General features: G+C 63.6%; 2 protein-coding genes across 23 annotated transcripts; both read left to right on the top strand.

The window, feature by feature from the left end:
• The first annotated feature begins 11 nt into the window (after positions 1-11).
• On the top strand, positions 12-16,349 carry WDR90 (WD repeat domain 90). Of its 17 annotated transcripts, none has more exons than XM_079943802.1 (45): positions 12-45; positions 272-363; positions 493-669; positions 759-858; positions 1,071-1,232; positions 1,491-1,605; positions 1,694-1,761; positions 2,141-2,238; positions 2,316-2,534; positions 2,673-2,735; positions 2,999-3,067; positions 3,714-3,824; positions 3,894-4,039; positions 4,110-4,167; positions 4,622-4,740; positions 4,833-4,976; positions 5,079-5,209; positions 5,281-5,397; positions 5,727-5,962; positions 6,169-6,308; positions 6,461-6,645; positions 7,157-7,287; positions 7,577-7,738; positions 7,938-8,066; positions 8,276-8,406; positions 8,494-8,534; positions 8,726-8,857; positions 9,003-9,170; positions 9,255-9,344; positions 9,474-9,571; positions 10,144-10,246; positions 10,474-10,595; positions 10,774-10,933; positions 11,031-11,221; positions 11,310-11,478; positions 11,619-11,730; positions 11,887-12,058; positions 14,071-14,193; positions 14,346-14,520; positions 14,629-14,759; positions 14,868-15,011; positions 15,082-15,201; positions 15,315-15,399; positions 15,690-15,774; positions 16,093-16,349. In XM_079943802.1, exons 1-45 carry the CDS (start codon positions 36-38, stop codon positions 16,202-16,204), a joined length of 5,646 nt encoding a protein of 1,881 aa, XP_079799928.1. In that variant the 5' UTR covers positions 12-35; the 3' UTR covers positions 16,205-16,349. The 17 variants fall into 17 exon arrangements, with proteins under 17 accessions (XP_079799928.1, XP_079799929.1, XP_079799930.1 ...); XM_079943803.1 differs by having other exon boundaries at positions 15,693-15,774; XM_079943804.1 differs by having other exon boundaries at positions 11,310-11,469.
• RHOT2 (ras homolog family member T2) lies at positions 16,235-21,980 on the top strand. Of its 6 annotated transcripts, none has more exons than XM_079943810.1 (19): positions 16,429-16,494; positions 16,614-16,672; positions 16,771-16,852; positions 16,935-16,978; positions 17,878-17,931; positions 18,419-18,471; positions 18,550-18,658; positions 18,754-18,855; positions 18,928-19,026; positions 19,155-19,263; positions 19,358-19,478; positions 19,682-19,766; positions 19,842-19,984; positions 20,068-20,168; positions 20,254-20,384; positions 20,481-20,561; positions 20,673-20,795; positions 20,887-21,093; positions 21,372-21,980. In XM_079943810.1, the coding sequence occupies exons 1-19, from the start codon at positions 16,458-16,460 to the stop codon at positions 21,585-21,587; spliced, it is 1,956 nt and encodes a 651-aa protein (XP_079799936.1). In that variant the 5' UTR covers positions 16,429-16,457; the 3' UTR covers positions 21,588-21,980. The 6 variants fall into 6 exon arrangements, with proteins under 6 accessions (XP_079799939.1, XP_079799940.1, XP_079799936.1 ...); XM_079943812.1 differs by having other exon boundaries at positions 20,887-21,089; XM_079943813.1 differs by having other exon boundaries at positions 16,235-16,494; positions 16,614-16,852; positions 16,937-16,978.
• Positions 21,981-22,430: the final 450 nt, after the last annotated feature.

A 22,430-nucleotide genomic window follows, 5' to 3' on the forward strand; every position in this document is an offset into this window, starting at 1 on the left:
CGGTGGCCGAGGCGGGAAGCGCGAGCGGCGGCGCCATGGCCGGAGGTAGCGGCGCGCGGCGGGAGGGCCGGGGGCTCGGGGCCCGGGGCCGGGCGCCGGGGTCTGGGGCCCGAGATCCGGCGCCGCCGCGGACGGGTCGGTGTTGAGATTCGCCCGGAGCCCAGTCCGCGCGCTGCGCTGGCTGTCACAGCTGGGGAGCGCGCAGACCCTGCCCCGGCCCCCTCCCTAGACCCGCGGTGGGTCTGGCACCTCACGCCCCCGTGTCCCCCAGTGTGGCAGCAGCCGTTCCTCAACGTCTTCAGACACTTCAAGGTGGACGAGTGGAAGCGGTCCTCTAAAGAGGGCGACGTGGCCGTCGTGACGGTAAGTGGGCCGGGGCACCTGGCAGCAGGAGCGGCGGCTTCTCCTCTGTCTCCTGGGCCGCTTTGCTGCAGCCCTCCTGGCGCTCCGTGGGGCTGAGCGGGACGCCATGCCTCCCGTGTCTCTCTGCAGGACAAGACCCTCAAGTGCACGGTGTACCGCGTGCGGGGCCCTGTCTCTGCTGGCAATTACATCCAGCTCCCCAAAACCAGCACCCAGTCCCTGGGGCTGACCGGACGCTACCTGTACGTGCTCTTTCGGCCCCTGCCCGCCAAGCATTTTGTCATTCACCTGGACCTGTGTACCGAGGTTACAAGCTGGAGAGCGGGAGCTGCCGGTGGGGGCCCTGCACTCCTGCTGCAGTCTTCTCTCCTCACGCCCATGCTGTATGCCCACAGGGCAGCCAGGTCGTCCGAGTGTCATTCTCCAACTTCTTCAAGTCCACAGCCACATGGCTTCAGTTCCCTTTCATCTGTGAGACTGAGACACCCAGGAAAGGTAACATGCAGATGAGGTGTGAACGGGTCACAGATGGTCTGGAAGAGGCAGGCAGCCAGAAGGCTCAGCGGGGAGGCAGGCCAGGGACAGCCTGGGTGGAGGGGCATGTGGCTGTGGCCATGAGAGTGGGGACAGGCCGAGGACAGAGAGTGCTGTGGGCCAGTTGGTGAGGGTAGGCTCTGACCTTTGCTCCTGTCCTGCACACCTGGCAGGTGTGGGCTCTCCTGGTGCCCGCTGGACCTGCCTGCAGCTCGACCTGCACGACATTCTGCTGGTCTACCTGAACCGACGGTACAGTCACCTCAAGAGCATCAGGTTGTGTGCTAGCCTGCTGGTCAGGAACCTCTACACCAGCGACCTGTGCTTCGATCCCGGTGAGGGCTAAAGGTGTGCTTAGCCTGCAGCCCACCTGCTCTAACTCCCTGTGTGCTGGCCTCCACACCCTCCCTGGCACTTGGTGAAAATGCCCATGCTGTACCATCTTTGAGCCTCCCAGCTCCCAAGGCAGCCACTGGGGGAGAGGGTGGCTGGGCTGGTGGCCAGGCAGTGCCCTGCTGGCTGGCACCTGGTGTTGTCTTGTCTGGGCTGGGAGAGGGAGCTGGGTGGGCTTCCTTGGACTCTGCTCTTCGTAGCTGTCACTGTCGCTGAAGCCCGGTGTGCAAAACTGCCCATCACCCCCATACCTCGAGAAATGGCATTCCCGGTGCCGAAAGGGGAGAGCTGGCACGACCACTATGTCCACATCCGGTGAGCAGCTCTGCCTGTCATGAGGGCGGCCGGGTGGAGGGATGGCAGGGCCGCCCTTGGAAGCTGACTGTCCTTCCACCCCGTCAAGGTTTCCAAGCGACAGCTCAAAAACACCCTCCGAGGCAGTTCAGAAGAGCTGTTCCCCTTCTGAGGCAGGTGGGCCTGTGGGACCAGCGGTGACCCAGCTTCAGGCCTGAAGGGCCCATGGAGCTCGGCGGGAGAGGGGGGCCTGATGCTGCATCTGGGGAGGTGAATGCAGCAGCATGATGCCTGCAAGGGTGAGGGGAGGCTGTCTCGAGGCCCCAGACCCAGTGTGGGAGGTTCCGACTAGAGTGCCGGGTGGCTTCAAGCTTTCCAACTGGGAAGGGGTGCTGGGGCCCACGGGAGAGTAGGCTACAGCTGTTGTTGTGGCTTCCCTCCTGCATAGTGGGCAAGGTCAGGGCCCACTGCTGACCCCTGCCCAGTGCCTTGTGGCCACGTTCTCACAGGCTTGTCTGCACTCTGCTCAGTGGGTTCTTCTCAATTGCAATCTTAGCGAGGCCTGTGCTGCGGCTTCTTCCTCACCCAGCGGACTTCAGCAAGCCTGTTCAGGACAGCCTGGCCCTCATGGTCCAGAAGCGTGGCCCCACAGCCGTGAGTGCCCTGTGCCCTTGGAGATGGGGCTGAGGGTGGTGGCCACAGGGTGCTAACAGGCACTTGTCCTCCCGAAGTCCCGCCAGGCCCCCTCTGTGCCCAGGCCCCTTCCAGAAGTCAGTGTGTCCTGTGAGCGCTCCAAGGTCTCTAGTGTGGGTGGCCCCAGTGGCCGTAGCCAGGAGCCCTTGGCCTGGGTGGAGACCACTGACAAGCACGTGGCCAGTGACAGCCTTCACGTGTCTGTGCATCAGACGACTGTGGAGCCCACGGCCCCAGAGGATGCATCCCCACAAGAGGTGAGTGCTTTTCCCAAGGAAGGTGGGGCTGGACTGTGCCACCGAGGGGGGTGGGATGTGGACGAGGTGTGGGTGGAGGGCTGCTGGGCCTCTGTCCACTGGGAACATGCGTGGGGCAGATGGTCTCTTCCCATCTAGTCTCCTGGCAGAAAGCAGAACCAACAGGAGGTGGCTTTGGGCAAGAATCGTCTTCAACAAAGAGTAAGGAGGGGGCTGGTGCCCTGACCCCAGCCCCAGTGGTTTGGTGGGGGGCGGGCTTAGGCTCCAGGCAGGCGCAGGACTGGGGTACCTGGAGGGTCTAGCAATGTGATTGGAATTCTGGTTTCCTGCCGTAGAGCAGCTGGCAGAAGGCACTAGAACCAGGTGGCTTTCTTGGGAGGCAGGCACCAGCTCTGGGTGGGGCAGCCTTGGTGGGACAGGAGCCTCGCCACTTCGGGGTCTCACTGTGAGTTTGCCTATTTCAGAGCTTCCTCCCGGATCCAGTCTTGAGGCTCAAGGGGGTCATCGGCTTTGGGGGTCACAGCACCAAATGGGTGAGGGGTCCGACTCTGTTCTTGCTGGGTCGTGCAAGTGTCAGATACACAGAGGGGACAGTGGGCACACCCCGTGTTTCCTTGAGGTGGCTGTGTGGACAGCCGAGCTCCCCCAGGCGTCGGGTCCCTTCACCGCTGCGGACGCCCAGCCCTGCCCGCATCCTCACACGCTCGGTGCTTCCTTGACGTGATGACATCCCGTCGCAGGCGTCCCTTTGTGTCGTGAACACCAGCCGGGTCGGTGCTGGTCCGATCGCTCAAGCTTCCAGAGACCTGAGAGCCCTTGCTCACCCTTTAAAGCTTTGATGCGTGTTGTCCAGCCGAGTGGGGCCGGGTATGGGCGAGACTTGTGGGACCCTGCAGGAACAGCAGCAGGAGAGGAGGCTGTGTGCTCGCCAGGCCTTCCAGGACACGAACTCCGAGTCTTTGTGGGCTCTCTGGCCTTTTGTCACCTGAATCCCAAAGTTTCTTGTGTTGCGGACAGGGCTTAGAGGAAGCCCTGCTTTTGCGCACGTGCACCCGAGCTCTTTCTGTTCTTTTGGCACATGCATCCCATTGACTCCTGTGTGTGGGGCTCGGCGGAGTGCTGGGGTGGGGGGACGAAGCCGACCAGCCTGTGACCTCAGCCTCCGGCCCCTGTGCACAGGCCCTGTGGACCCGGGATGGGGCCGCCGTCGTGTACCCTTGCCATGCGATCATCGTCGTCCTGTGTGTCAACACCCGGGAGCAGCGTCTTTTCCTTGGCCACACAGACAAGGTGGGCACCCTGGCCCAGGGGTGGCTTGTTCTGCAGGCACACACCCTCCCTCACCCTGCTGCCCCCCAGGTCTCTGCCCTGGCGCTGGACGGGAGCGGTTCCCTGCTGGCCTCAGCCCAGGCACGGCCCCACAGCATGCTGCGTCTCTGGGACTTCCAGACCGGGGAGTGCCTGTCCCTCTTCCAAAGCCCAGTCCACACCGTCTGCTCCCTCAGGTGGGTGCAGGGTCTCCGAGGGGGGTGGGGGCTGCGCCTGCAACACTGACCTCCACCTCTCCATCTGCAGCTTCTCTGACAGTGGGGAGGTGCTTTGTGGTGTCGGCAAGGACCGCCACGGGCGGATGGTAAGCAGGCCAGGCCGGGGGAGGTGGGGCAGCCCATCCTGGGGTGCAGGCAGGCAGCAAGGGTCCCCCGCAGGCCTCCCCCAGCCCCGCCGGGCACTACTGCGCCATACTTGCCAGAGTGTCTGTGTTACTCCCTCGTGGATGGAGCTGACCTTTGACTGACCGGCCTCGACCGGCCTCACCCTCTTCAGTGGCAAGTCCCCCACGCCTGAGCTGGGCGTGTTTAACATGACAGCATCTCTGAAGTTGGGTGTTTCACCCGGGGTCTCTCCTCCACTCGTGGTTGTGTCTCCTGCTCCTTTCTGCATACATATGTCTGTGGAAACCCCGGGTGGGCACATGTAGGTTCCTCCGGGCCGCAGGGGCCAACTTTCCCACCCCCTGCAGCCCAACGCGCCTGCTTCTGTGGGAGAGGCCAGGCGGGTGGTGGGTGCTCAGCGTGGACTTGTTGCAGACTGTGGTGGTGTGGGGCACGGCCCAGGTGGGGCGAGGCGGAGAGGCCGTCATCCTCACGAAGGTGCACAGCGACGTTGATATCCAGGCATTCGAGGTGGCCTTTTTCGATGAAACCAGGTGATTGGCTGCCCACCTGCCCATCCTCCGTGCTGGGACCAGCGAGTTGTGAGCTGGCCCCTCCTCCCTGGCTCACCTCCTACCCCTCGCAGGATGGCATCGTGCGGGCGGGGCAGCGTGCGGCTGTGGCGGCTGCGAGGTGGGGGGCTGCGCTCCTGCCCTGTGGACCTGGGGGAGCACCACGCACTGGAGTTCACTGACCTGGCCTTCAGGCAGGCCCAGGACGGCCATATACTGTGAGCCCCACCCTCCCTCCCCTAATGGCCAGGGCCCGCCCATTCCTTGCCCCGCTCCTCGGTCCCTCCGCCTTCACTTGTTACTTCTGCCTCTCTGGGCAGCTACGTCTGCAGCCGCAGCGGCCACATCCTGGAGATTGACCACCAGCGCATGGCTGTGCGGTGCGCTCGCCGCCTCCTGCCTACACAGACCCCTGGTGGCCCCCTCCCACAGAAGCAGACCTTCAGTTCAGGTAGGTGGGCCCTGCTGTGTTGGGAGGAGCGGCCCTGACGCTTTGGGCTGACCGTGCCTCCCCCTACCCAGGCCCCGGCATCGCCATCAGCAGCCTCAGCATCTCCCAGGCCAAGTGTGCCATGGGCTCCGAGGACGGCTACCTGCGCCTCTGGCCCCTGGACTTCTCTTCTGTGCTCTTGGAGGCAGGTGGGGCCTCGACATCACCTTGCCACCAGGGTTGCCGCAGGAGGGCCGTGTCCCTGGGCTGGACGGCAGTCATGGGGCTCCAAGGGGCTGTGTCCTGAGCTGGGGTCCACCATTGCTGAGCCCAGGGGTGGGTGGTCACAGGGGAGGCACCTGTTGTAGCTCACAGGGAGATGGGGCTCCAGGCAGCAGGGAAGCGCATTTCTCAGTGTCCTGGGCAGAGGGGCTGGGCACAGGCACAGCATGGATATGGTCAGCCTGCCCCAGTTGGCCCAGGTTCCGGGCCCACCCCACTACAGGCCTGGGCGATCACCAACCTACCCTGCCTGCAGAGCATGAGGGCCCCATCAGCTCCGTCTGCGTCAGCCCTGACGGCCTGCGTGTGCTGTCCACCACCTCCTCGGGCCACCTGGGTTTCCTGGACATCCTGTCCCGGGAGTACAGCGTGCTGGTGCGCTCCCACGCCGCCCCGGTGCTGGCCCTTGCCACTGAGAGCAGCCGGGGACAGCTGGCCACTGTGTCCCAGGACCACACTGTCCGCATCTGGGACCTAGCGACCCTGCAGCAGGTGGGGTGTGGCCGGAGGGAAGCCAGCCAGGAGGGAGGGACTGGAGGGCCGCAGGCCATACTGAGGCCCGGTGGGTGGGGCCCTGAGTTCTTCTGCCTGTGTTTGGGGCCTGAAGGTTCAAGGCACTTGGAGAGAGACTGGCTCTCGGGCCTTGTGGCCAGCTGGTTGCCCCAGCCTGTCCGCCCTCACATGGCCCTGTCCTCCAGCTGTACGACTTCGCGTCTCCGGAGGAGGCCCCGTGTGCTGTTGCCTTCCACCCTACCCAGCCCACCTTCTTCTGTGGCTTTAGCAGCGGGGCCGTCCGTTCCTTCAGCCTGGAGACCACCGAGGTCCTAGTGGAGCACAGGTGGGTGGTCAGCCGGCTCTGGCCCCACAGACGATCGAGGTGGAAGCTCCAGTGGTTTGTGGGTCCCCTGGGGAGTTTGGGAGATCGGGTAGTATGGGGGAGGGCCGTCTACTGGAAGCCCCGCCCTCTGCTGCCCCTCCGGGATTCTGCAGGAGGTCTGGGACGGTGCAGCTCAGGGGCAAGGCAACGGCGTCTCGTGTGTGCAGGTGTCACCGCGGAGCCATCACCGGCCTGGCCGCCAGCCCCGACGGCAGCCTCCTGTTCAGCTCCTGCTCTCGGGGCTCCCTGGCCCAGTACCATAGCAGCGCGCCCCAGTGCCGCATCCTTCGTGTGACAGGTCAGGCCCCCAGGCCCAGCCCCAGCCCCACTCTGGCCTCCCAGCCATTCCCTGGTCAGGTCCCTGCGGGGGTGGGGGTACGTGTCGCCCCCGACTGTGGTACTGCGTTCTACAGTCGCACTACTGAGACCCCCAGAGCCAAGTGTGGTTTTAGGACTCACCAGCCCCCCGAGATTGAAGGTCAGTGAGAGCCTGTGCCCACCCTTCCCCAGGAGGAAGTGAGTACCTGAAGCCTGAGCACCAGGCCAGCAGGGGAGTCAGCCCCCTCCCATGGCCACTGTAACTCGGGCCAGCCAGATGGTCACTTGGTGGTCACTCGGAGAACCCCCAGATTTCCTGGCAGTCCGTGGTGCCCACTGGTGTCTTGGTGCTCTCACATCTAGGCCCCATGGGCTGGCTGCTGTGGGATCTGCCCTGCCCAGCCCGCAATAGTAGGTCTCTGACCAGTGTCTGTTCTGGTGCCCCACCCCTACTCTGACCCAGCTGACTGCCTGTCCCCATATGCCGGCAGCTAACGTGGTGTGCCAGGAGGCTTGCCCGAGCCCCAGTGCCCTGGTGGTCAGTGGGGACAGCCACCTGCTGGCCTTTGTGGGTCCCTCCAAGTACACAGTGACTGTCATGGACACAGCCTCACTGCATGAGGTGAGTCAACTGGAACCCTCCCTGTGTGCACTGAGGGTGGAGTCACGCCAGTTTGGCCCACAGACCCTGTGGGCACCCTGACCCTGGCAGCTGCGTGTTTCCCTGGGTGGGAGGCCATGCTCATTTCAGAAAGGACCTGGGCCCTGCGCCCCTCATAGCACAGAGGACATGTGAGCTGTGGGCAGCCTGCCGGATGGGTGCCCAAGGCCGCCCATGGCCCGGGCCCCAGCTCTGGGGGCTCGAGCTCTGGCCGGAGGTCATGGTGAGGACACTTGCTGCTCTCCCTCAGCTGCTGAGGGTTGACATCAGGACTCTGGACCTGGCTGGCAGCTGCCTGGACTCAGCTGTGGCCGTCTGCTTTGGCCCTGCACCCCCTGGCCACTTGCTGGTGTCCACGTCCTCTAACATGGTTGCAGTGCTAGATGCCACGTCGGGCCGCTTGGTCCGGGAGGTGAGCCCAAGACTGCGGCTGGTGGCCTGGCCTCCCCCGCCTTCCCGGCTCCGGCCTTGCTGCCCGCAGTGCCCAGAGGAGGGGAGGCCCTGGGCTGCTTGCTGCTCCCTAGAGGTTGTGTTCTGTGAGAAGGGGGCTCCCCCAACTGGTGGTCCTGTGTGCTCTGACTTTTTCCCTCAGCAATCCCTCTCTCTCCCAGCTGTCCTGTGTCCCCCCTGCGGCCTGCTCTGTCCTAGCTCTCAGCGGGGATGGCCGTTTTCTGCTCACAGCCGCTGACCGGGCCATCAAGGTGTGGGACTACTCAGCACAGGCTGGCCCTGGCTGCCAGGTGTGTGCCCTGGGCGGGCGCACAGCGGGTAAGAAGGAGGGTGGAGGACAGTCCCTGAAGTTACCCCGTGCCTGCTGGGGCCTGATACTGCACGAGGTCCTCTTGGTCAGTCTGCAGTCTGGTGGCCAGGTGTCTCCAGCTGTGCCTCAGTGGTCTCTATATTGCCACACTGCTGCAATATAGGAGGCCCCGTGTGCTGTTGCCTTCAGGTGTACATCGGCCACTCAGAACCTGTGCGGGCCGTGGCTTTCACCCCCGACCAGCAGCAGCTCCTTAGTGTGGGAGACGCCATCTTTCTATGGGACGTTTTGGCGCCCTCTGAGAAGTCCCCTCCAGGAAGGCAAGTTCCTGCCCTCGACATGCATCTGCCAGGCCTTCCTCTGCACCCCTTCGCCCCACCCGACCATCTCTCTTGTCACCTCTGCAGTGTCCAAGGCTCTCCCGGGGCCCCCACAACCTGCGAAGCTGGTGAGTGGTCCCACCACACTGGCAGTCTCCATGGTGATGTCTGGTGCTGGCGCTGTAACCGCTGTGGGTGCACAGCACTGTTCTTTTCCTGAGGGTCCCGATGCAGAGCTGGTTGGGCGTGAGGGGCTGGGCACGCCTCCTGCTCTGCCCTCCCCAGGCCCTGAGCTCAGCCGAGCTCCTTCCGTCCTCAGGCCTGGGTACAAGACAGCTGGAGGACATGGTGTCCGGGGCCAATGGGCTTCCCCGGCAGCAGGTGCCCATGCCATCCCAGGCGTCCCCACCCTGGCTGGACATCTGTGCCAGGCCCCCCAAGGACCATGATGGTGAGGGCAGGGGTCCTAGGAGGGCCTGGAGGGGATGTGTTCCTGGCTCCCATCCTGACATGCTTTGTTGCTCCTGGCCTGGGGGAGGGGCAAGGGCATGGGGGTGCTCTGCTCCCTCGTCTCACTGTCTCCCCACCCTCCTCAGGCGCTTTCTCCATGTCAGATGAGAGCCGTGGCCCTGAGGGTCTCCGCCAGGCCTCAGGCCCACCTGTGCTGGTGCAGAAGGAGGCTGGCAGGGCCGGTGATGGGGCCTGGGGGGCCATGGGGGGCCCCTGGGACCTTGGCAGGCCTCCCAACCCCCGTGGTTGGCCCAGTAAGCAGGGGAGGGGCAGCAGGGTGGGGCAGGGTCACTCATAACTGGACCAGGGCCCAGGTGCATGTACCACGTGGACTCCAGGTGGCCTAAGGACAGACCTGGCTGCCCCTGGCAGACAAGGGATGGTCACCTACAGGACAAATGGAGAGCCCAAGGCCCCTGCTGGGCCAGGTGGGTGATGGGACGTGGCTCGTCTGTACCCTTTGAACCCAAGCGTCTGACCAGCCAGGGCAGGGTGCCTGCAAGGAGGGTCACTGTGTGGTCCCTGGGGGTTCACAGCCTCATTCCCTTCCCTGACAGGTGCCTGCAGCACTGGAAGAGCCAGGGCCCAGCCCCCCACTCGCCCGGACTCCTATCGGCATTTCACAGCTCGCTACAAGGCCTCCCTGCTGCCCAAGGTTGGCTGGGTGGGGCATCCTCATAGGCCCTGCCACCAGTGGATATCCTGGAAGCCCAGGGGTCCAGGTGGCATGGCCCTGTGGTGTCTGGGGTACTCCTGCTCCCTGGTAGACACAGGCTCCCTGGGGTTTCCCTGGGGCAGCTCCCAGAGCTGACAGCAGCCCAGGCCTTGCTGGCACTTGCCCCACGGGTCACCCCTCTGCCCTGAGCCCCATGCTCTCACCGGACTGGTTTAGGTTCTCACTGTCACGCAGTGACTGGACCCAGGCGTGTCCTGCTAAGCCCACACACTCACTTCACTCCGTGGTCCTGGCTCCCCTTCACTTCCCCCCTGGCAGGCGCCTTCCCGTCTCCTCCTCCTGCCTCCCTGTCTGCATGCTGCATGCCAGGCTCCCAGCCCCGCTGGCCACCGCGTGCAGACTTTGGTGCCCACGTACCTGCCGTTTGCCTCCTCCCAGGAGCATGCATCTCCCAAGGCTCAGTCCCACGCCCGGCCTGATGGGCAGAGCTTGAGGTTGGGGGCCTGGGCCAGGTGGGCCGGTGCCAGCGTCCTGGGTCCACTTCCTCACAGGGCCTCTCCTTCCCTGCTGTCGGCGATGAGCGGCTGCACCTGAAGGCCGTCATGGGTTACAACGGGAACGGGCGCGCCAACCTGGTCTGGAGGCCAGACACAGGTGGGGGCCATGGCCCAGACGCTGCAGGGTGGGCTCAGTTCTGTCCACCCCTAGGCCAGGCCCCATGGAGGGGCCCGCAGGTGGTTTGGGCTGCAGGACGGGCGTGTCCTCCTGGTGGCACTTCCTGCTGTGAGCAGGAGTTCTCCTTGGGGTGGGGTTGGGGGGTGTGGGCACGAGTGCCTGGGGCTGTGGGGCTGACGGGGCGGGCGCTTCCTCCCTGCCCACAGGCTTCTTCGCCTACACGTGTGGTCGCCTGGTGGTGGTGGAGGACCTGCACTCTGGTGTCCAGCAGCACTGGCTTGGCCACCCTGAGGAGATCTCCACGCTGGCCCTCAGCCACGATGCCCAGGTGCCTGTCCTGCAGCCTGCCTTGAATGCCCAGGGCCAAGGTGTGCCTCGGAGCTTGGCTCCTTGAACTGCGTGCAGCTGGCTCTCGCTCTCGCTTCCAGAGCAGCCCTTTACACAGAGTGGGAATGGGCCCGTGGACTGCACCCTCCCTGCTGACCACCCACCTGCCTGCCCGCCAGGTGCTGGCCTCTGCCTCAGGCCGAAGCAGCACTGCCTCCCGCTGCCAGATCCGTGTCTGGGACGTGCCAGGGGGCTCCTGTCGGCAGCTCCTTTCTCACCACGACACTGCTGTTCAGGCCCTGGCTTTCTCACCAGACGACAGACTCCTCGTCACTCTGGGTCAGCAGGGTGGGGGCGGAGGACAGTGGTCTCTGGACTCCGCTGCCTGTCCTGGGAACCCTGGGCAGCTGACGTGGTCACTCTGCATCTCCCCCAGGGGACTATGGCGACCGCACCCTGGCCCTGTGGAGCATGGCCACCTACGAGCTTGTGTCCTCCACGTGCCTCCCAGAGCCAGTATACGGCATGGCCTTCAACCCCTGGGACGCTGGCGAGCTCGCCTGCGTGGGCCAGGGTGCCATCACCCTGTGGCTTCTGCAGCAGCATGGGGGCGATGTCAGCCTCCAGGTGCCAGGGTTCAGAGGAGGCTTTGGAGGATGGGGTCTGGCTGGACCCCAGGGCATCGCTGACCCACACTGTGCTCGTGTTCCTCCAGGTCCACCGAGAGCCCATCCCTGAGGAGGTGGGGGGGTGGGAGCTGACCTCGCTCTGCTACGGGACCACACCCCTGCTCTACTGCGGCTCCAATGCTGGCCAGGTGTGTGTTTGGGACATGTGTGCCAGCTGCTGCTTCCTGGCCTGGGAGGCGGACGACGGTGAGATCGGTGGGTGTCTGACGGAGCCTCCGTGGCCCTTGACAGCTTGGGGCTCGGTTCTCCCTGGGAGTCCCAGTGCTGGGGCGGTGGACACCGTCTTGAGTCCCAGGCATCTGGGGACGTGGCTCACGGCATCTCCTGTCCCCCAGGAGTGCTGCTGTGCTCGGGCGCGCGTCTGGTCAGTGGCAGCAACACCAGGCGGCTGCGCCTATGGGCCGTGGGGGCCGTACCAGAGCTGAGGCGCAAGGGCTCCGGGGCCAGGTGAGCGTCTACAGTGTGTCTGGGAGCTGGCACTCTTTTGCCAGCTGGGCCCGTCCCCCAGGGGACATGCTCGGGCAAGGCCAGGGCCCGTGGGCCAAACCACCTGGCTCCCTCGGCTCTCGCTGCTGCCACCCCTTTGACCGCCTGCTCCTCCAGGTCTAGCTCTGTGTTTATGGAGCGTGAGCTGACCCTTGACGGGGCCGTCGTGAGTGCAGTCTTCCACGAAAGCATGGACATGGGTGTGGTGGGCACCACGGCGGGCACGCTCTGGTACGTCAGCTGGGCTGAGGGCACAAGCACCCGCCTCGTCAGCGGCCACCAGAGCAAGGTGAGGCCGCTGGGCCACCGGCTTGCCGCCGAGGATTTCTGAGGGGATCCCAGCCCGCACAAGCCGGGCAGCTGCCGTGCACTCCCTCCGTCCCCGCCCCCCTGGGTGCTCCCAGCCCAAGCGAAGCTGCGAGTGTCCAGGCGTTCCCAGGACCAGCTGCACCCCTGGAACCACGCGCCCCTCCCCGTGGGCATGGGGTCCATGCCGTGTCCACGTGCAGCAGCCCCAGGCCCTGTGGCCTTCTTGACCCTTCCTCTTTTCCGCCACTTTATTCTCTTGTAATTTACGTGTTGAAGAAAACTGGTCATCCACCCTGGAGTCTTTCACCACCGTTGTTGGACATGCTTCCCTGGGGTCCGAGGGGTCTGGAAGCCGGGCCAGGGTCTAGTCAGGGCCAGCCAGTCCCAACGTTACTTTCTTCTGGGAGCGTTGTGTCTCCCACCAGTGATGCCCTTGTCTGGCGGCAGGAGTTGCAGGTGGCAGTAGTCAGATCCCTCGTTCTTTCAGAAGGGAAGTGGCCTCGAGAGCTCTCAGGTTTCCCGGGGCTGGGACAGGGCACAGGTAGATGAGTGTCTCCCTCGTGGACCAGGCCCCCCAGCAGCAGTCAATGTGTTACTTTCTGAGAGCTATTAAGGGCTGGTGGGTGGAAATGTGGGTCTGGCTTCCCCACCGTCACTTTCTCTTGATGCTCGTGGAGTCCTGGCCTTGGCTGGTGGCAGGGTCTTCAAGTTGGCTCCTGAGTCTTTTTAAAAAAATTCTACGTTCATTTGTTCAGGCGTAACAGTAGCCAACAAAGAAACTCTTGTGTGAGGTAGTGAGGGTTACATGTTTCCTTTTTCTTTGGTAATGGCTTTATGTCGAGGTACAATCTGTGGGCCACACACCCATGTAACATCAATGGATTTTGAAACATTTGCAGAACTGTGCAACACCGCAGTCACTTTCATCCCAGAAGGAAACCCCCCAGCCATTAAACACTCACCACCCAGCCCCTGGCAGGCGCTCACCGACTCTGTCTCTGTCAGTTTGCTTGTTCTGGATGGTCCCTGTGAACAGAAACACACTCTGTGGTGCTTTCTATCTGCTTCTCTTACTGAGCATCGTGTTTTCAAGGTCCATCTGAGTTGTAGCGAGTGTCAGTGCTTCACTCCTATTTACTGCTAAATACGCTTCTGTGGTACAGATAGGATGAGTTTATCCACCCACCAGGGCATGAGCTCGAGGGTGCTGAGTTCTTGACCTGAGCTGGTGGTCACTGGTGGTCCCCCTCTTCTGTGGACCACAGGTGCTCCAGCCTCTCCCTTTGCAGCTCCGCCCAAGACCGGACTTGGCTGTTCCAGAGCCTGTGGGCCCCTCCAGTGGGAAATGGGCTTAGAGGTCATGGTCTGAGGCCCAGAGGGGCCCATCACTTCTCAGCCAAACAGACCTAAATTATTATTTTTCTAAGATAAAATGCATCAGGAGTTTATACTTAATGCTTGAAATTCACATTCAGGACTCGGATATTTTGTTTTACCTCATTGGTGCACGGCCTGTCTCCTTTTTTTAATTTTTTAATTTTTATTTTAATTTTATTTTCTGTCTCCTTTTTTTTACACCAGAGATCCTGACTCTGTGTAATCATACAACTGCTTTCTCCCTTGATACACATGACACACACACACATGACAATCTCAGCCCCACCCCCCCTGCTGTGATGAGGCCCAGGAGTGGCCCCCCTGGGAGTCCCGTGTTCTAGGTTCTGTCAGGACAGTTCCTTCTGTGACGTCCTAGCAAGTGGATGGTCAAGTTCAACTGACTGGTGGGCTTCTTGCAATTTGGATTCCACCCAGGTCTAGTGTGGGGACACTTGGGAGGGAGGGAGGTCAGGACAGTTTCTTTGTGCCACATGGTGGGCCGGGGCCAGGTAGGCTCAAGGGGGAGATGGATGCTCTCATGAATGACCTGGCCATGCTGTGTTCCCTCTCTGCTCGAGGGCCGTGGGCCTCAGGTAGGGTGGTGACTCCTCACAGGTGAACGAGGTGGTCTTCAGCCCCAGCGAGTCCCACTGTGCCACGTGCAGTGACGATGGGAGCGTGAGGGTGTGGAGCGTGGCCAGCATGGAGCTGCTGATCCAGTTCCAGGTGCTCAGCCAGGTACTTGGGGGGCGCCTGGGGCTGGGGTGCACGCCCGGGACTCCGGCAGCCTCGTCCTCCGTCCAGCCTTGGTGTCTGTCTGTGGCCTTGGGCCTGGGACCCTTCCCCTCTCCCCAGGGGAGTGCTAATGTTTTCCTACCGTGGGTCCCCAGAGCTGCCTCTGCCTGTCTTGGAGCCCCCCATCCTGCGAACGCCCAGAGCAGCAGTGGGTGGCAGCGGGCTACAGTGACGGCACGCTGCGGCTCTTCAGCATCCCCCTCATAGCGATGGAGCTCAAGATGCATCCCCACTCGGCTGCACTGACGGCCATCGCCTTCTCTGCTGATGGTGAGGCCGGGCTCACGGTGACAGCACGGCTTCTGCCTGGCCCAGGTCACACCTTTGGGCTGAGGGCTAGGGGCTCACGAGTAACAGCTTGGTCTCTGCCTCGCCCAGGTCAGACCATCCTCTCCGGAGACAGGGATGGGCTCGTGGCTGTGAGTCGCCCTCGCACGGGGATGACCTTCCGTGTGCTGAATGACCATCGGGGAGCCCCGATCTGCACCATCCAGAGCACGAGAAGAGAGGTGAAGTAGCCTTGTGAGCCTGCAGGGCCTGGCCTGAGCCGAGGGTGCTGGCAGGGAAGGGGATGGGAGAGCAGGGCAGACGGCACCTACCAGCCTTTATGTCCCCAGTATGGAGACTTCGGGGCAGAGGGTGTGGACCTGTGGCTGGCTGCCAGCGGGGACCAGCAGGTCAGCGTTTGGGTCTCCAACTGGCTGCAGGACCGCTGTGAGCTCGTGGACTGGCTGAGCTTCCCAGCGCCCGCCCTCACGGAGGTAAGAGTCCCGGTGGCCCTGCGGGCGGGGTGCCCCCCCACCCTGCCACAATGTGCTGTGCCCTCCACAGGTTCCCAGCTGCCCGCCACCCTCCCTCGCCGCCTTCTGCCCCTGGGATGAGGCGCTGCTGGTGTGTGCGGGCCTCAGCGTGCACCATGAGGTCGTCTTCTACAGCCTCTGCCAGAAGCAGGCACATGCACCCCTCCATGTGGTTCTGGGAGCCTGAGGGACCCGGGGCTGGGGAGGGACAGGTCTCGGGGCCACGGGAACCCCCGCCCAGTGCCTCACGCTTGCTGTCTGCAGGTGATGAAGAAGATCCCACTGCCTTTCTTTGCTGTGTCCATGAGCCTGTCCCCTGGGGCCCACCTTATGGCCATTGGCTTCTCTGGTGAGTGCTGGTGTCTTGAGTGAGGCCCAGTGGGTACACCTGTGCCCCCACACTGAGCCGTACCCCTCGTCCCTGAAAGTGGGGTGAGGACACCTGCTCCAGGGGAGTCTTTCGGGTAGGGTCAGGAAATGAGGGGGGTGGGGGGCCAGGTTCCCCCAATGAGGCACTGGCCCCAGCTGGAGACAGAGCCAGGGTGGGTTGGAGGAACCCTGGGTCCTGGAACTATACAGACACAGGCACAGGGCCCACGGCACCCTAACTGTCCCAGCCCACCCGATGCTGTCCCCCAGCAGAGCGTGTGCTGAGGCTGGTGGACTGTGCGTCGGGGGCCGTGCAGGACTTTGCTGGCCATGATGACTCGGTGCAGCTGTGCAGGTTTGCCCCATCTGCTCGGCTGCTCTTCACGGCGGCCCACAATGAGATACTGGTGTGGGAAGTCACAGGCCACTGACCCCCAGTGGGGAGTGTGGGGTCAGGTATTGCCCTGCTGGTCAGCCGGGCACCTGGCCTGGGCAGAGGCTCAGCTGAGAAGCTGGGTTGGCCGGGGGCCTTGTGCTGGGCCAGGATGGCTGGGTGGGCTTCACCCCTCCACACCCGGCTGCCCAGGAGTGTGTGCAAATCATCAAGACCTTGAACATGTATGAAGTGCTTATTGCTTCTTTTCCTTTGGGCTTTTGTTTCTACCTTGTACAGTTCAAATAAATGTGGGTGTTGCACTGAGGCATTGTCTCCTGGTCACTCCAGACTGCCTGAGCTCAGTTTCTGCCCAACCTCCAGACCTCCTGCTCCCTGCCAGGGATCCTGACCCCTGCATGAGCTGCGGGGGCGGGGCGGCACTGGGCAAAGGCCCCGCCCCCCTGGCCGGCGCGGCGCTGGCAGTGCCCGGCGTGCCCACGCGGTGGCGCCGCCGGGCAGCTAGGCCGGTCTGGCCCGCCCGCCTCGCTAGAGAGGATGCGCGGGCGGGGGCCGGAAGTGCGGGCGCAGCTACAGCGCGGGTCGGGGTCGTGGGCGGGGGCCGGGCCTGCACTGGTGTCGGACTGCAGCTCCCGGCGGCCAGCATGAAGCGGGACGTGCGCATCCTGCTGCTTGGCGAGGGTATGTAGGCGCCTGGGCCTGGGTCAGGCGGGGGTCGAGCCTGGTCGGGGATCTTGGGGCCGGGGCGGGGAGAGGCGCCGCGACCTTGGCCGCCGCGCTGACCGCGCCGCCCCGCGCAGCCCAGGTGGGGAAGACGTCGCTGATCTTGTCGCTGGTGGGCGAGGAGTTTCCCGAGGAGGTAAGGCCGAGCGCGCCCCCGCGCCCAAGAAGGGCCCAGGTCCGGGCGCCGCCGCCCTCCGCCCTTCCCGGCTGTCCTCACGGCCGCGTCTGCCCCAGGTCCCTCCCCGGGCAGAAGAGATCACCATTCCCGCGGACGTCACCCCAGAGAAGGTGCCCACCCACATCGTGGATTACTCAGGTAGAGGGGCCGCCCGCCCGCGGTTGCGCCCAGGAGCGGGCATCTCTGGCAGGTCTGCAGTAGGGTCTCTTTTTCCACCCAGAGGCTGAGCAGACAGTCGAGGAGCTTCAGGACGAGATTCACAAGGTACGGTGGGTCCTGGGGAAGGGAGTGCAGGGCTCAGGCCTTGGGGATATGGCTGCCCTGGCTTGATCGGCTTCAGCCTCTGAGGGATTGGATTAAGGTGCCCAGAATGTCTGCAGCCTCGCTAATTCTGTTGTGACCTGTTAGCACTGAGTGTCTTTGGGGTCCCTGTGATGCACTCTGCTGGGAGCCAGGAGGAAGGCCCATTCCTTCCTCTTGCATGCGTGGTTGGCCAGCCCACAGCTCTCCGTGCCTAGCCTTCCCTCTTCTGGTGGACCTTGGGGAGCAGTCTCCAAGTCCTTGAAAGTGATCCCTTGGGGAACTCTGTGCCCAGCACCCCCATTCCCCACTCCTTAGTCCAGCCCACTGTCCTGGGCCTCTGGGCTGCACCGGGTGTCATGACCAGGGCTGTGGGCTGCACAGCTAGCTCTCTGCTCTCCTCTGCACAGGAAGACCTGTGCTTGGACCAAGCTCCTGGTAGGGGTGCTGCCCCTGCAGCATCTGCTGTGTCCTGGGGGTGCCACTGGGCAAGGGTACAGGCCGCAGCCACTGTGTTGCCATCATCCCCTACCTTGTGCTGTTGTCCTCTGTCTGCTGTTGCCTGTAGTGACCAGGGAGCGAAGGGCTGAGGCTGGGGCTGGGGAGTCAAGTTTAAGGGTGGCTGTGTCCTGAGCCCTCAGGGGACTCGTTGACCAGAGCTGCAGTATTGGGGCCTGGCATCTGCAGCAGAAGTGGGTAGGGAAGAGCTGGCCTGAGGTGTGCCTAGCCAACAGCCAGTGACTCGGCCTGGGAGCAGCTGGAAGGGTGGGCTCCCCAGTCTCTGAGCCCTGTGCTGTCCAGCTTGTGAGTGGAGCAGGGAGCTTCAGATCCCACCATACAGTCCCTCTCCCTGCCCCCAACAGGCAAACGTGGTGTGCGTGGTGTATGACGTGTCTGAGGAGGCCACTATTGAGAAGGTGAGCAAGGGAACTCTCTGTCCATCCTAGCTTTCTGTCACTGGCGCCGAGCCTGGTCATCAACCTGTTCTCTGCACACACCACAGGCGGACGCTCAGTTGACCCGGGTTCTGGGCAACTTGCACCCGTGGCTGGCCCCACTGGGGAGCTTCACGGAGCCATCCTGGCCACGGCCCCCAAAGCTCCCCCTGAGTTCCCATGATCCTGTCTCCCGCCGAGAGCGTGGATGGCCTTGCGTCTGAATCTCTTAGGCCTGCAGGAGGAGTTGCTGATCTCAGGCCCTTTGTGGGTGTTTGGGAACTGCTAGGATCAGATGAGGTCCTACCTGCCCGCTGCTCTTCCCCACTGGTCTTGTTGCCAGTGGCCGTGACTTTGGCTCTCAGTGGCCCTCAGTCTCCCCCGTCTCTCCTCGAGCCAAGTGAGAATTCCACATGGGAGCTGTGGGCCGGGCAGGCCTCCATTCTCATGGCCAGGTCTTACCTTTCAGATCCGAACCAAATGGATCCCGCTGGTGAATGGGGATACCAAGAGGGGGCCCAGGTAATAGGCAGGACTCGGGGAGGGGGGCTGGGCCCCGCCAGCTCCCTGATCCCTGGTGACCGTGGGTCTCTCCCCCAGGGTCCCCATTATCCTGGTGGGCAACAAGTCGGACCTGCGGCCAGGGGGCTCCATGGAGGCTGTGCTGCCCATCATGAGCCAGTTCCCTGAGATCGAGACCTGTGTGGAGGTGAGCAGGCAGGGCCCCGGGGGTGCCAGGACTGCAGAGGCGAGGACAGGGGGCCTGCCTGCCTCCCCCTCTGAGTCTGTTCCCACGTGTCCCAGTGCTCGGCGAAGAACCTGAAAAACATCTCAGAGCTGTTCTACTACGCACAGAAGGCCGTGCTACACCCCACGGCCCCCCTCTATGACCCTGAGGCCAAGCAGGTGGGCTGAAGGCACCGGTGGGGAGGGCGAGCAGGAGGGAGTGGTGGGGGTGCTGAGCCGCTGTCCCCACAGCTGATGCCCGAGTGCGCCCAGGCCCTTACACGCATCTTCAGGCTCTCAGACCAGGACATGGACCAGGTGCTCAGTGACCAGGAGCTTAATGCTTTCCAGGTGCGCCCCCTTCTGTCTCCTCGCGGTACCCACCCTCCCAGCTGCAGCCACACCCCACGCCTTGGCTGCCCTTGTGACGGATGGAGAGGGCAGCTGGCTGACTAACGGCGACTTTCTCTCGGAAGCAGATGTCCTGCTTCGGGCACCCTCTTGCCCCGCAGGCCCTGGAGGATGTGAAGGTGGTGGTGAGCAAGAATGTGGCAGGAGGCGTGCGGGATGACCGGCTGACCCTGGACGGTGAGGCCCGACACCCTGCCTACATCGGGCGTGGGGTGTGGGGCAGGGCCGGGCTGTGCCTGGTGTTACTCCCTTTTCTGCTTCTCCTGAGCAGGCTTCCTTTTCTTGAACACGCTCTTCATCCAGCGAGGCCGCCACGAGACCACGTGGACCATCCTGAGGCGCTTTGGCTATGGCGACTCGCTTGAGCTGACGGCCAACTACCTCTGCCCACCGTGAGTGGCGTTTGGGCTCAGGGCTCGCCTCCCATCTGTGTCAGATGGGGCCTGGGGCTCCTGGACCCTGTGCTGGGGGCCATCGGGGCATCTCTCCCTGGCGGGGGGACTCTCTGCTTGCCTGGATGGCCTGTGTTCGGAGGAGGTGCCCTGCGGAGCACAAGGAGGTGTGCACAGCCCCACCCCCATCCCGGCACCCGCAGGCTCCATGTGCCCCCCGGATGCAGCACCGAGCTCAACCACCGCGGCTACCAGTTTGTGCAGAGGATGTTCGAGAAGCATGACCAGGTGAGGGCGCTGGGCCCCACTGAGACCCCCTTGGCCTCCCACCCGCACATGTCACCGCAGCTCCTCTGCCCGCAGGACCGAGATGGCGCCCTCTCGCCAGCAGAGCTGCAGAGCCTTTTCAGCGTGTTTCCTGCTGCTCCCTGGGGCCCCCAGCTCCCTCGCACAGTCCGCACCGAGGCCGGTCGGTTGCCTCTGCACGGGTATCTCTGCCAGTGGACGTAAGTGCAGCCCTTACCCACTGAGACATGGCCTCACCCTCTGCCCTGCTGTAACACCACATCCCCACTTTTCCCGTCCCCAGTCTGGTGACCTACTTGGACGTCCAGCACTGTCTTGAGCACCTTGGCTACCTGGGCTTCCCCACCCTCTGCGAGCAGGATTCCCAGGCCCACGCCATCACAGGTGGGTGCCCGCTTCCACACCGGCCCCCAGCCAGTGCCTCCCTGGCAGCCCCTCCCTCACGTTCATCCTTGCTCCCTGCCCACAGTCACCCGGGAGAAGAGGCTGGACCAGGAGAAGGGACAAACGCAGAGAAACGTTTTCTTGTGCAAGGTGGTAGGGGCCCGCGGAGTGGGCAAGTCCTCCTTCCTGCAGGCTTTCCTTGGCCATGGCCTGGGGGTGAGTGTCCATGTGTGCCGTGCGTGGACCTGGGGGGCAGGGGTTCTGGAAAGAGTCCAAGCAGTGAGCTTCAGGGGCGTCCCTCCTCTGCACCAGGATGCTGGGGAGCCTGCCGGGGAGTCCTCTGCCTACACCATCGACACCGTGCAGGTCAACGGGCAGGAGAAGTACCTGATCGTGAGTGCGGGGTCCCCAGGGTAGGCCTAGAGCGTGCACGCTGAGGGAGCCGCCCAACGTGGCCCTGGGAGACCTAGCCTGTGCCCCTCTGAGGCCACCCTTTCTGTTCAGCTGTGTGAGGTGGGTGCAGACAGCCTCCTGACCACCTCGGCCGACGCCACCTGTGACATCGCCTGCTTGATGTTTGACAGCAGCCACCCCAGGTCCTTCTCGCTGTGCGCCAGTGTCTACAAGGCAAGGTCCCGCCCACCCTGGGGGCCCTGCTGCATAGCAGGGCTGTGGGCAGGTGTCCCCCAGCACACTCACATGGCCCCTCCCCCTGCAGCGCCACTACATGGACAGGCAGACCCCCTGCCTCTTCGTCTCCTCCAAGGCTGACTTGCCCGAAGGCGTCTTGCTGCCTGGTCTGTCTCCAACTGAGTTCTGCCGTAGGCACCGGCTGCCCGCCCCCGCCCTGTTCTCTTGTGCCGGCCCAGCCGAGCCCCGCGCGGCCATCTTCACCCGGCTCGCCACAATGGCCGCCTTCCCGTGGGTACCAGGATCGAAGCCCCTGTGTGGGAGACCCCTCCCTGTCCCAGGAGAGTGGCACAGCTGTGGTGTCAGGACTGGAGTCAGTCAAGGTTGCAGGGTGGGCCTTGGTGCCTGTGCCGATGCTCAGGCGGGGCCCTCGGGGCCTGGCCTGACAGGCTGCCCTCTAGTCTGGGGGTACTGCCATGCTGGGCACTGACACAAAGCAGCTGAGTCGGGCTCTGGGACTTTGTAGGAGACGGAGGTGGGGTTACAGCAGCAAGACTCCCCTCTCTCCTGCAGACACCTTGTCCACGGGGAGCTGCACGCCACCTCCTTCTGGCTCCGGGTGGCGCTGGGGGCCGTCGGGGCTGCCGTTGCTGCCGTTCTCAGCTTCTCACTCTACAGGGTCTTGGTGAAGAGCCGATGAGGTCCCAGACCCCACAGTCTGATCTCAGGGTGCTGGTGTGGGGCCACTTGCTTGGTGGGGGATGGAGACCCTCTCAACTTTCCTCCTGAGGACAGTCCACCTGCTGCCCCACCCCTGCCTCAGCCCCGAGGGTGGCCCTGGCTCCCAGCAGCCTGTGTCCGGCCTTGCTGCAGGTGCCGGGCATGACCCTCTTCTGTGGGCATCATGTGTTGGAGGGACCGGGAGGTGTGGGTGAGGAAGTCAGTGACCCCAGACCTGAATTCTCAGGGCTCCACTCCTCCTTCCTGGTCCCATGTGGCCAGAGGGTATGAAGGGGGTAAGAGGGCAGAGCTTTGGGCCAAAGGCAGGGGCGTGGAGGCAAGAAATGGCTGGACCATTGTGCGCGCCCCCACCCCCCAATCTGAAGACAGGTCCAGGTCTGTGCCTCTCACAGAAGACGTATGAGATTGGGTTTCCTGATTAAACTTCACTTGTGTCTTTTACATATTGGGTCCTGCTTTCTGAGGATGACTTCTTGAATTAACTAAAACGTGTCTTTGGTCTGGGTGTGGGCTGGGAATGCTACTCCTGACCCCCTCGCCTCCTCTCTGGGTCACCATCCTGAGGTCTCAGGCCAGGATAAGGACCAGTTATGGCCCAGCTGCAGCCTCAGGGCCTTTAGGTCCATTGAGGTCCATGCTGGCCTGAGAGTGAGGCTGGAGGGGGCCTGATACCTGAGGACCCCCCTGATGTGACCCCTCCCCACAGCCAGGTGTAGTCACTACCCAAGCCTCAGCATCCTGTCAGGTTGGCTGAGGTGTGCTGAGGATCTGGGGTTTTGGGATGTGCTGAAATGTCCTGGTGTGCGAGGTGGCCCTGGTCTGGGGGAGCTGCCCTGTTTCTCACACCCCACCCAGAGGCCTCTGCCCCTCCCACTGGGCAGGAGACAGCCA

This window comes from Stenella coeruleoalba (assembly GCF_951394435.1).
Source record: "Stenella coeruleoalba genome assembly, chromosome: 15".
Lineage (NCBI taxonomy): Eukaryota > Metazoa > Chordata > Mammalia > Artiodactyla > Delphinidae > Stenella > Stenella coeruleoalba.